At 43.9% G+C, this 13,226-nt stretch overlaps 1 protein-coding gene across 1 annotated transcript in view; it reads right to left on the reverse strand.

Annotated features, from left to right (window-relative positions):
• Positions 1 to 2,728: 2,728 nt before the first annotated feature.
• Positions 2,729 to 13,226, reverse strand: part of LOC115529901 (transmembrane protein 151B-like) — a 17,698-nt gene continuing 7,200 nt past the window's right edge. Inside the window, 8 exon segments of the mRNA XM_030339048.1 lie at positions 2,729 to 3,432; positions 3,434 to 3,499; positions 3,501 to 3,701; positions 3,703 to 3,981; positions 4,077 to 4,093; positions 4,581 to 4,620; positions 11,863 to 12,002; positions 13,068 to 13,202. Coding sequence (XP_030194908.1) covers positions 2,754 to 3,432; positions 3,434 to 3,499; positions 3,501 to 3,701; positions 3,703 to 3,981; positions 4,077 to 4,093; positions 4,581 to 4,620; positions 11,863 to 12,002; positions 13,068 to 13,202 — 1,557 coding nt within the window. The 3' untranslated portion in view covers positions 2,729 to 2,753.

Raw genomic sequence — 13,226 nt, forward strand, 5'->3', positions numbered from 1 at the left:
AGGCTGACCTTCATCTCCTCCCCTCCCGTCTCTCCTGCTCTACTGGCTCACAGCAGGCTTCTCTTCGCCCCTAGCCCAGGGCCCTAGGTCCAGGGCCCTGGACCTAGGGCCCTGGACCCTGGCGTCCCTCAATGGGTTCAGTGGCTGTGGGGTCCTGGGAGGAGCAGTACGACCAGACGGCCACGGCTGGGCTCCCAGTTCCTTTCCTGTTCTCTGAGCCCGGCTGTCTGCTGTGGACGTGCGGTCAGGTGACCAGGAGACCGGGCGGTCAGGTGACCAGGAGACCGGGCGGTCAGGTGACCAGGAGACCGGGCGGTCAGGTGACCAGGAGACCGGGCTGGAGCTCTGAATGAACGTCCACGTCATGAACTGTACAGGTCTTTTTTGTGCTCAGAAGATATTGAATTAGTGACTCTATATTTGTTTGAATACTTTTTGAGTGTGCTTTGCGTATCAAGCGTGTTGGGCTAGAGGTTAGGGTTAGGGTTACGGAGCTAGCAGGCTCCCTGCTGCCGCAGAGCTCTCCCTTCATACTGCCCTAACGACCGCAGGGCGCTGGTCTCTGCGCTGGTTCGGCTCATCCCAGTGCTCCCAGTGAGGAGAGTATGAACGATGGACTCAACAGTCACGAGTCAAACTGCCACGTTGGTTTCTGCTGCTCATCAGTAAGAATTAATGCTATGATGTGAAGCTAGGAGCTAAGGAGCTAATGTGACTAGCGACACGTTGAGCTAGGAGCTAATATGGCTAGTTGTCATGGAAACAGTAAACAAAGCACAGAGACGCAGTGTTTTCTTCCTCCCAGTGCGGGCGAGCTGGGCTAGTACATGGGTCTGGTCCATACATGCAGCACTACGCCAGTGAGAGTGTAATAATATATATCATGACACACAGTCCTTATTTTGTTTGCATATACTTAGTAGTGGAGTGGGCGTGTCCCAGCGTGAGGGGGTGGAGCAGAGAGGTAGGAGGGTGGAGGAAGAGCAGGAGCTGGAGCAGGAGGAGCAGACATCGCAGACCAATGTGTAAAAAAGAGCCAGAGCTGATGGGCCGTGGTCTGGGGACCCTCTAGGAGCCCAACCTGTCGAGTCAGACCCCAGGAAACCAACGCTTGACCTCCTCTCTCCTGCCCCTGACGGTCCCTGACGGTCCCGGGCCTCATCCCGGCTCCAGAGGGTCTGGAGGAGGCCCGGGACCGACCCTAACCCTAACCCTAACCCTCTCTCCTGCCCTGAGGGTCCTGACGGTCCCGGGCCTCCTCCAGGCTCCAGAGGGTCTGGAGGAGGCCCGGGACCGACCCTAACCCTAACCCAACCCTCTCTCCTGCCCTGAGGGTCCTATGGCGGTCCCGGGCCTCCTCCCGGCGCCAGAGGGTCTGGAGGAGGCCCGGGACCGACCCTAACCCTCTCTCCTGCCCTGAGGGTCCTGACGGTCCCGGGCCTCCTCCAGGCTCCAGAGGGTCTGGAGGAGGCCCGGGACCGACCCTAACCCTAACCCTAACCCTCTCTCCTGCCCTGAGGGTCCTATGGCGGTCCCGGGCCTCCTCCCGGCTCCAGAGGGTCTGGAGGAGGCCCGGGGACCGACCCTAACCCTAACCCAACCCTCTCTCCTGCCCTGAGGGTCCTATGGCGGTCCCGGGCCTCCTCCCGGCTCCAGAGGGTCTGGAGGAGGCCCGGGACCGACCCTAACCCTAACCCTAACCCTCTCTCCTGCCCTGAGGGTCCTATGGCGGTCCGGTCCTCCTCCCGGCTCCAGAGGGTCTGGAGGAGGCCCGGGACCGACCCTAACCCTAACCCTAACCCGTCTCTCCTGCCCTGAGGGTCCCTGACGGTCCCGGGCCTCCTCCAGGCTCCAGAGGGTCTGGAGGAGGCCCGGGACCGACCCTAACCCTAACCCTAACCCTCTCTCCTGCCCTGAGGGTCCTGACGGTCCCGGGCCTCCTCCCGGCTCCAGAGGGTCTGGAGGAGGCCCGGGACCGACCCTAACCCTAACCCAACCCTCTCTCCTGCCCTGAGGGTCCTGGCGGTCCCGGGCCTCCTCCAGGCTCCAGAGGGTCTGGAGGAGGCCCGGGACCGACCCTAACCCTAACCCAACCCTCTCTCCTGCCCTGAGGGTCCTATGGCGGTCCCGGGCCTCCTCCCGGCTCCAGAGGGTCTGGTCGAGGAAGATCGCATTTCAAATGATTAGGAAGTCCCTTCACGTCTGATCTGTGACCCGGGGCGTCCTGGAACCGTGTTGACCTCTGACCCCATACAGCTCTTCTGCCCCCCCCAACCGCCTCCCAGTGGGTCCCAGTAAGTCGCGTCCCAGTAGGAGCCAGTGGGTCCCAGTGGGTCCCACTGGAACCCTCCCAGTGGGACCCTCCCAGTGGGACCCTCCCAGTGGGTCCCAGTGGGTCGCGTCCCAGTAGGACCCAGTGGGTCCCAGTGGGTCCCACTGGAACCCTCCCAGTGGGACCCTCCCAGTGGGACCCTCCCAGTGGGTCCCAGTGGGTCGCGTCCCAGTAGGAGCCAGTGGGTCCCAGTGGGTCCAGAGCCCTTGTGGGCGTGGTGCATTAGGGCCATCCTGTTCTCTCTTCTCTCTCTCTGTATCTTCTTGTGTTCCTTCATGACGGGCCGGCCTGACGCCCCCCCCCTGTGTGGACCGGAGCCCCCCCACCGGTGGGTCACCCCCCCCCCGGTGGGGTCACCCCCCCCCGGTGGGTCATCCCCCCCCCCCGGTGGGTCCAGCACTGTGCTGAGTCCCCTCTTTGGTCACATGCGGTCCCCCCCGTGGCAGCTCTCCTCTCCATGGACGATGAGCACGGGGAAGAAGAAGGCGTCCTGGTAGGAGGGGGGTCTCTCCCTCTCCCCCGCCTCCCTGGCCTCGCTGCCCCCCTCCTCCTCCTCCCCCCCCTGCCTCTCGCCAGGCCCGCCCTCTCCTCTGCCCCTGTCCTCCTCCCCCCCCTCCCTCTCCTCCTCCGCCTGCTCCTCCCCCTCCAGCACCCCCCGGCTCTCCTCGTCGTCCTGCCGGGACCCCAGCCCCAGGAACCCTCCTCCCCCTCCCCCGCTCCCCCCGCTGCCCCCTCCCCCGCTGCTCCCTCCTCCCCCCCCTCCCCCCCTCACTCCTCCGTCCTCCCCCCTCCCGGCCAGCCCCCCCCCCCCCATGCTGCGGGAGTGGAAGAGGCTGGCGGGCCGTCCCACCGCCAGCCGGCCCAGCGAGAAGCCGCTGCGGCTCAGCACCAGCCGGGGCCCCCCCCCGGGTGGCGCCGGCCCGGCCCCCCGCCCCCCCGCCGCCCGCATGCCGGCCACGGTGGCGTTGAGCAGCGCAGTGGTGCCGCTGGGCGCCCGCAGCCGGGACGGCAGGCTGGAGCTGGACGAGGTGCGCCGGCAGCGCGGGCAGCTCTGCAGGAGGTAGGCCGAGTTGAAGACGGCGGGCAGGGCCAGCGGGGGGGGCGGGCCCCTGGAGCCCCGGGACGCCCGGGGGCCCGGAGACGGGCGTGGTGGTGGCGGTGGGGCCCCCCCCCGCCCGTGTCCAGGTCCATGAGCAGCGCCTCCGAGTAGCTGGGGACCATCTGCTGGTTGCAGCGGATGTGCCACTCCAGCTCCGTCATGTCCACCGTGTTGACCCGCGAGATGGCCCTGTAGCTGGCCCCCGCCAGGCCCGCCCCGCCGCGCGCCGCGCCGTTCTCCGAGGGCCCGTCGGCCCCCCCTCCGGCCCCGCCCGCCCCCCCCCGCCCCGCTCTCCTCGTTCTCGCCGAACAGCTTCTCCACGTGGTAGTGGACGTAGGCCGTGCGGTACTCCGACACCACCCTCAGGGGCCAGGAGAGCAGCAGCGCCGAGGCCAGCCAGAACACGCGGTGCCGGGAGTACCAGGGGGGCCGCGTGGGGTCCGGGAACGCCAGGATGTGCTCCCGGAAGTCCACGTTCTTCAGGGGCATTCCCTCCCGGGCCTCCATGTAGTCGTCCAGACCCTCGTTCTCCCCGAAGAAGCGGGCGCTGCTGGGCGAGCGAGAGGAAGAGAAGAACGCACAACAACAGCCTCATAATGTGGCAGGGATAATCATGTGACAGGAAGGGGCTAACGAGGATAGCACCTGGCCAGGTGGAGGTACTACGTCAGGTGATGGGGTGAGAGGGTTGTTATGGGGGTTATCACCTGGCCGGTGAGTTACTAACTTCAGGTGATGGGGTTAGGAGGGTGTTGTGGGGTTATCACCTGGCGGGTGATGTTACTACGTCAGGTGAAGGAGTTAGAGGGTTTGTGATGGGGTTATCACCTGGCCGGCTGGTGTAACTACGTCAGGTGAAGGGGTTTAGAGGGGTTTGTGATGGGGTTTTGATGGGGTTAGGGTTAGGGTATCACCTGGCCGGGTGGTGTTACTACGTCAGGGTGAGGGGTTAGCGGGTTGTGATGGGGTTATCAGCTGGCCGGGAGATGGTACTACGTCAGGTGAAGGGGTTAGAGGGCGGTGATGGGGTTATCAGGGTTAGGGTTAGCACGCCTCAGCAGTCCCTGGCCAATGGGAGGTGAACCTGGGCAGCCAGGTGGGGCAGGAGCCCCTCCTAGTGTGTGTGTCGGGGTGGGGGGCGGGGCTTACCTGGGTCAGGTAGGCAGCCTCAGCTCGAGCGCTGGAGAAGCTGAGGAAGGAATATCGTCATTATGATCGATCAATATTATCATTATTATTACTAGTAATGTCATTATGATCAATCAATATTATCATTATTATTACTAGTAATATCATTATGATCAATCAATATTATCATTAGTTATCATTATTATTACTAGTAATATCATTATGATCAATCAATATTATCATTATTATTACTAGTAATGTCATTATGATCAATCAATATTATCATTATTATTACTAGTAATGTCATTATGATCAATCAATATTATCATTAGTTATCATTATTATTACTAGTAATATCATTATGATCAATCAATATCATCATTATTATTACTAGTAATGTCCTTATGATCAATCAATATTATCATTATTATTACTAGTAATGTCATTATGATCAATCAATATTATCATTATTATTACTAGTAATGTCATTATGATCAATCAATATTATCATTATTATTACTAGTAATATCATTATGATCAATCAATATTATCATTAGTTATCATTATTTTTACTAGTAATATCATTATGATCAATCAATATTATCATTATTATTACTAGTAATGTCATTATGATCAATCAATATTATCATTATTATTACTAGTAATGTCATTATGATCAATCAATATTATCATTAGTTATCATTATTATTACTAGTGATATCATTATGATCAATCAATATTATCATTATTATTACTAGTAATGTCATTATGATCAATCAATATTATCATTATTATTACTAGTGATGTCATTTTGATCAATCAATATTATCATTATTATTACTAGTAATGTCATTATGATCAATCAATATTATCATTAGTTATCATTATTATGACTAGTAATACCATTATGATCAGAAACATGATTATTAACATTAGTTATCATTAGTATTACTAGTAATATCATTATCATCAATCAATATTATCATTATTATTACTAGTAATATCACTATGATCAATCAATATTATCATTATTATTACTGGTAATATCATTATGATCAATCAATATTATCAATATTATTACTAGTAATATCATTATGATCAATCAATATGATCAATATTATCATTATTATGACTAGTCATATCATTATGATCAATCAATATTATCATTATTATTACTAGTAATATCATTATGATCAATCAATATTATCATTAGTTATCATTATTATTACTAGTAACATCATTATGATCAATCAATATTATCATTATTATTACTAGTAATGTCATTATGATCAATCAATATTATCATTATTATTACTAGTAATGTCATTATGATCAATCAATATTATCATTAGTTATCATTATTATTACTAGTGATATCATTAGGATCAATTCAATATTATCATTATTATTACTAGTAATGTCATTATGATCAATCAATATTATCATTATTATTACTAGTGATGTCATTTTGATCATCAATATTATCATTATTATTGACTAGTAATGTCATTATGATCAATCAATATTATCATTAGTTATCATTATTATGAACTAGTAATACCATTATGATTCAGAAACATGATTATTAACATTAGGTTATCATTAGTATTACTAGTAATATCATTATCATCAATCAATATTATCATTATTATTACTAGTAATATCATTATGATCAATCAATATTATCAATATTATCATTATTATTACTAGTCATATCATTATGATCAATCAATATTGTCATTATTATTACTAGTAATATCACTATGATCAATCAATATTATCATTATTATTACTGGTAATATCATTATGATCAATCAATATTATCAATATTATTACTAGTAATATCATTATGATCAATCAATATGATCAATATTATCATTATTATGACTAGTCATATCATTATGATCAATCAATATTATCATTATTATGACTAGTCATATCATTATGATCAATCAATATTATCATGATTATTACTAGTAATATCATTATGATCAATCAATATTATCATTAGTTATCATTATTATTGCTAGTAATGTCATTATGATCAATCAATATTATCATTAGTTATCATTATTATTACTTGCTATATCATTATGATCAATCAATATTATCATTATTATTACTAGTGATATCATTATGATCAATCAATATTATCATTATTATTACTAGTAATGTCATTATGATCAATCAATATTATCATTATTATTACTAGTAATGTCATTTTGATCAATCAATATTATCATTATTATTACTAGTAATGTCATTATGATCAATCAATATTATCATTAGTTATCATTATTATGACTAGTAATACCATTATGATCAGAAACATGATTATTAACATTAGTTATCATTAGTATTACTAGTAATATCATTATCATCAATCAATATTATCATTATTATTACTAGTAATATCATTATGATCAATCAATATTATCAATATTATCATTATTATTACTAGTCATATCATTATGATCAATCAATATTGTCATTGTTATTACTAGTAATATCACTATGATCAATCAATATTATCATTATTATTACTGGTAATATCATTATGATCAATCAATATTATCAATATTATTACTAGTAATATCATTATGATCAATAAATATGATCAATATTATCATTATTATGACTAGTCATATCATTATGATCAATCAATATTATCATTATTATTACTAGTAATATCATTATGATCAATCAATATTATCATTAGTTATCATTATTATTGCTAGTAATGTCATTATGATCAATCAATATTATCATTAGTTATCATTATTATTACTTGTAATATCATTATGATCAATCAATATTATCATTATTATTACTAGTAATATCATTATGATCAATCAATATTATCATTATTATTACTAGTCATATCATTATGATCAATCAATATTATCATTATTATTACTGGTAATATCATTATGATCAATCAATATTATCAATATTATTACTAGTAATATCATTATTATAATTAGAAACATGATTATTATCATTAGTTATCATTATTATTATTAATAATATCATCATTATGATCAGAAAGATCAATATTATCATTAGTCATCATTATTATTACTAGTAATATCATTATGATCAGAAACATGATTATTATCATTAGTTATCATTATTATTACTAGTCATATCATTATGATCAATCAATATTATCATTAGTTATCATTATTATTACTACTCATATCATTATTATAATTAGAAACATGATTATTATCATTAGTTATCATTATTATTACTAGTCATATCATTATTATGATCAGAAAGATCAATATTATCATTAGTTATCATTATTATTACTAGTAATAACATTATGATCAATCAATATTATCAATATTATCATTATTATGACTAGTCATATCATTATGATCAATCAATATTATCATTATTATTACTAGTAATATCATTATGATCAATCAATATTATCATTAGTTATCATTATTATTACTAGTAATATCATTATGATCAATCAATATTATCATTAATTATCATTATTATTACTAGTAATAGCATTATGATCAATCAATATTATCATTAATTATCATTATTATTACTAGTAATATCATTATGATCAATCAATATTATCATTATTATTACTAGTAATATCATTATGATCAATCAATATAATCATTATTATTACTAGTCATATCATTATGATCAATCAATATTATCATGAGTTCTCATTATTATTACTAGTCATATCATTATTATAATTAGAAACATGATTATTATCATTATTATTAATAATAATTTCATCATTGTGATCAGAAAGATCAATATTATCATTAGTCATCATTATTATTACTTGTAATATCAGCATGATCAGAAACATGATTATTATCATTAGTTATCATTATTATTACTAGTCATATCATTATGATCAATCAATATTATCATTAGTTATCATTATTATTACTAGTCATGTCATTATGTATAATATGCACAGGCCAACGTGATGTTGAGGAAATTTTCCCTGTGTTCCACTGATGTTAAGTGTGCTTTGTTTAGGGCTTATGTCACGCCGCTTTATACAGCTCATCTCTGGTCCTCTTACAGAGTGAGAAGTATGCAGAGACTTAGAGTGGCATATAATGATGCCATGAGGTTGTTGCTCCGTGTTCCTAGGTGGCACAGTGCTAGCCAGCTATTTGTGTCCTCTAATGCAGTGGTCCCCAACCCCCGGTCCGCGGACCGGTACCGGTCCGTGGGTCATTTGGTACCGGTCCGCAGAGAAAGATTATTTATTTATTTTAATTTTTTTATTTTTTTTTATTTTTATTTTTATTTTATTTTTTTATTCACTTCGCAATACTGTCACTCTTTTACATGCCATAAGTCTATATGCAGTTGTTAGATTGCATATAACATGTTTGCATTTTTGGCAACCTCTGCGCAACTTAACCCAACTATTATAGTTATAGTTAGTTATCGTTATTATTATTATTAATAATTTCATCAATTATGATCAGAAACATCACTATTATCATTAGTTATCATTCTTATTAATAATATTATGATCGGAAACATCAATATTATCATTAGTTATCATTATTATTAAAAATAATCTCATTATTATAATCAGAAACATGATTATTATCATTAGTTATCATTATTATTGATAATAATATCATCATTATGATCAGAAACATCACTATTATCATTAGTTATCGTTATTATGACGAGAAACATGATTATTATCATTAGTTATCATAATTATTAATAATATCATCAATTATGATCAGGAACATCACTATTATCATTAGTTATCATTCTTATTAATAATAATATTATGATCGGAAACATCAATATTATCATTATTTATTTATTTTTTATTTATTTTCTTATAAAATAAATAAATAATACTATTTTATTATTATTTATTTATTTATTATTATTATTTTTCCACAATGTCTTGTTTTTAAACGATTTATGATAACTTTATGCTCTGTAAGGTGACCTTGGGTGCCTTGAAAGGCGCCTCTAAATTAAATGTACTATTATTATCATTATTAGTTATCATTATTATTACGAATAATATCATTATTATGCTCAGAAACATGATTATTATCATTAGTTATCATTATTATTATGATGAGAAACATGATTATTATCATTAGTTATATTTAGTATTATTGTTTGTAATACCGCTATTATTAATAATCAGTGGCGATTTTGGTTTGGAAACTCTGGTGGGGCCCATGCAGGAAAATATTATAACGCAATCCAGGAATACCACATATTACTACCATCACAACAAAAACAAAGTAGCAAGTGACAGAGGGGACCAAAATTGCAGCTGAATAATGCCATCACTCAAACGCGAATCTGACGACATATATTAGGCTATTATAGCAATAGAACCACCAAATGGCAGCGTTCAAGATCTCACAATATCAAAACTCAAGAAACAACAACGTGGCAACAATAAAAACACAACGGCGCACACCCTTTACACAGCAATCAATATACAAAGCCACCACTCACAATATAGTCTCTGCTTGGTTGTCCAGACGGTTTCCCCTCCAAAGAGCAGACATGGAAAGCAGTAGAGCACCTTTTTGGACGAGCTCCGGTAAGCCAAGTTTTCCGCTTGAACCACTCCTGGTTGAACGATCTATTCTTGTCCTTTCCCTCTTGAATAATGATTAAATCCGTTGGGCGATGTGGTCCCAAACGTTTTATCTCCAACTTAACTTATCAACTTATCTCCAACAGGTGGTAAAGTGCTAAATCTCACATGAGACAGATACTCAACACGATTCATCATTTAATGAATGAAACGTCCATTTGTTGTTATTTACTGTAACAGTAACTGTAACTGTAACAGTAACTACGTTAGCTAGCTAGCAAGATCTGATCGGCTCCCGCCGTAAACCCCGCCCTTTCTACAAATCAGCCTATGAGAAGAGCTTTGGGGCCCTAAACTTCTGGCCCCACAGCCGAAACAGAAGCGGGCGCTGCGCACGTGCTTGCTCATGCAACAGCTCCACAGTTTTCTACACTGCAGCAGACAGGGCCATCTCGGCTGGGCCCCACCGAGCGGAACAGACGAGACGGATGAAACAAACTATTTCACACACAACTACTACACTACAAAAAGTAAGACAATTGCGTTCATCAAATTAAAACTGCGGACATGTAATTAATTATTAACAATTAATGTATTATTAACTTATGCTCAATGACATTTTTGAAAAAAAAAAGAAAGTATAATCGTGCCCTGCACGGCAGCGTTCTCTGGTGGGGCCGTGCCCCACTGGCCCCTAATGCAAAGACGCCACTGTTAATAATAATATCATTATTGTCAATTTAAATCAATTCCTGTTTCTAATGTCCAGGGGTGACCCACGAAGTGGGCGTGGCCAGTTTTCAATTACCCCACCAGCTTCGGGGGGTCAGCGGTTCCACTGAGCCCTGCCTCTATATTCATACCTACATCATTACACACTTACCGTGTGTAGCCTGCATTCTTCTCAAATTGTATAAAATGCAGGTAGCTAATTCTGAAGAAAGAAACACATGCTAACAGATGTCTTGGGGAAACAACAAACAACACCAACTTAATCAAGAAAGGATTATGGGAGAGTTTTCGCGATTGCTCGTTCCCGTGACCTGCAGGTTGGGGCAGAGGCACGCTGAATGCGGGCAGCAGGCTCTGACTTGACTGACAACAAGTCAACACTGAAAAAATCCACTGAAATTACAATATCAATACCTCACGGGCCTACTTCGGACCAACACCAACAGTGACCATCAAGGCTATAGTACAGGGACGATTGCAGAACATAAACGTTATGTTACGCATGGACGTAATGCCCCCCCTGGCGTTGAAAGCTATTTGCTTACTCCCCTCACTGAAAAAAAGGACGTACATTATATCACATTTTGTAATGGAGCAATAGTCAAGTGATGTCAAATAAACAAAAGCCAAAAGATTCTGAAGGCGCAGAAATGGTTCAGTCCACTGATGGGGTGTTTGAAATCGTATGATATTAGATTATTTCTTTGCACGATGAGCACAGATTGAGAAATAGAACATAACCAAACACCTAATTTTCATAATATATAAAGTATTTCAGTACCCCCCAAAACTGTCGTTTCAGTCCCTTTGGGGGGGTCCAAATCCCATTCGAGGGGGTCAGACCGCCCCAAACCCCCCCGTAATTCGAACCCTGGGCCCACGTGGCCCTTGAGGTGGGCGTGGCCCGTGAGGTGGGCGTGACCTATGAGATGGGCGCTGTCAGTACAGTGGATGTGGACTGTAAGGTGGGCGTGGCCCCACGCTGACCTGAAGCACTTGGTGAAGCGCAGTCGGACGGCCGGGTGCAGCGGCAGGTCCAGCAGCTCCTTGGACACGTCCTTCACGCCGTAGCGGGCGTAGTCGAACTCGGAGCTGGAGGCGTGGGTGTTGACGCGCTCATGGTACACCTGCCACAACAAGGAGGCCGTCAGCGGGGCACGGGAGGGTGGTGTCTGACGGAGTCCTCACCTGGGTGGTGGTGCAGTGGTGTGTGACGGAGGATGGTGTATGACAGAGTCCTCACCTGGGTGCTGGTGTAGTGGTGTATGACGGAGGGTGGTGTTGGGTGTGACGGAGGGTGGTGTATGACGTAGACCCACCTGGGTGGTGGTGCAGTGGTGTATGACGGAGGGTGGTAGGGCTGCACGATATGGGCAAAATATGATATCCCGATATTTTTTTGCTGAATGGCGATATACGATATATATATCAATATTTTCTATAGAGTGGGTTAGATGGCTTCGTCGCATTGTCCTGTGTACTACGGTGAGGGTTTCAGTGCGCCCTAACTTTAATCCCCCGCCCCCTCCCTTCTCCGTTCCATTTGGGAACATGTTTGGTTTAATTTCGCTTGTTTCGTATATTTTAAATCATTAATTAAGAGCACCACCAGAGGGCGCCCCCAACACATTTGCCGAGCGCCGGCCCTGGTTTCGGGGCAGAAGAAACTGTCGCGGCCGGTGATGCAGCAGCACAGCCACGGAGTTTTACGCATTCCACATACTGCACTTTGTGCCGCTGCTGTAAATGGTGGAACAGATTTGTCGTGCTTCCACTTTTAGCCGCAACGGTTTTGCTACACACTCTACAGATGACCTGCAGCTGCTGCTCATCTGTTTTTTTAAACCCGAACCATTTCCATATTATGGAGCCGTTGTTTCTCCTCTTTGAAACAATTTCGTCTCACGCCGCCGTCTCGTTTTCTTTACCGGTATCCTCCATGCTTGTTGGGGTTTGTGAGGGGGCAGCGGGGGCGGGAATGAAGCGTCTTTGCACACGGCATGTTCGGAAGGACAGAGGGGGCGGGGTCGCGCTCACACAGTCTCCAAGGCAAACGCAGACGCTTGAGGTGGAAACTGACCATTTTAACGCATATCGATATAAACGATATTGTCAAAACTTGTATCCCCTTGGAAATAATATCGATATTTCTTACATAGCCGATATATCCTGCAGCTCTAATGTAGACCCACCTGGGTGGTGGTGTAGGCGTCCCCGTTGCGGTAGCGGGTCACCTGCCGGGTGCGGCGGACGTAGTGGTAGCTGATGGCCTTCCACCAGATGCAGGGCGTGGCCTGCTGCAGCCTCTGGACCCGCTCGTACACTTCCTGTGGGAGGAGCCTACGTCACGG

The sequence above is a fragment of the Gadus morhua genome, chromosome 17 (assembly GCF_902167405.1).
Source record: "Gadus morhua chromosome 17, gadMor3.0, whole genome shotgun sequence".
Classification (NCBI taxonomy): Eukaryota; Metazoa; Chordata; class Actinopteri; order Gadiformes; family Gadidae; genus Gadus; species Gadus morhua.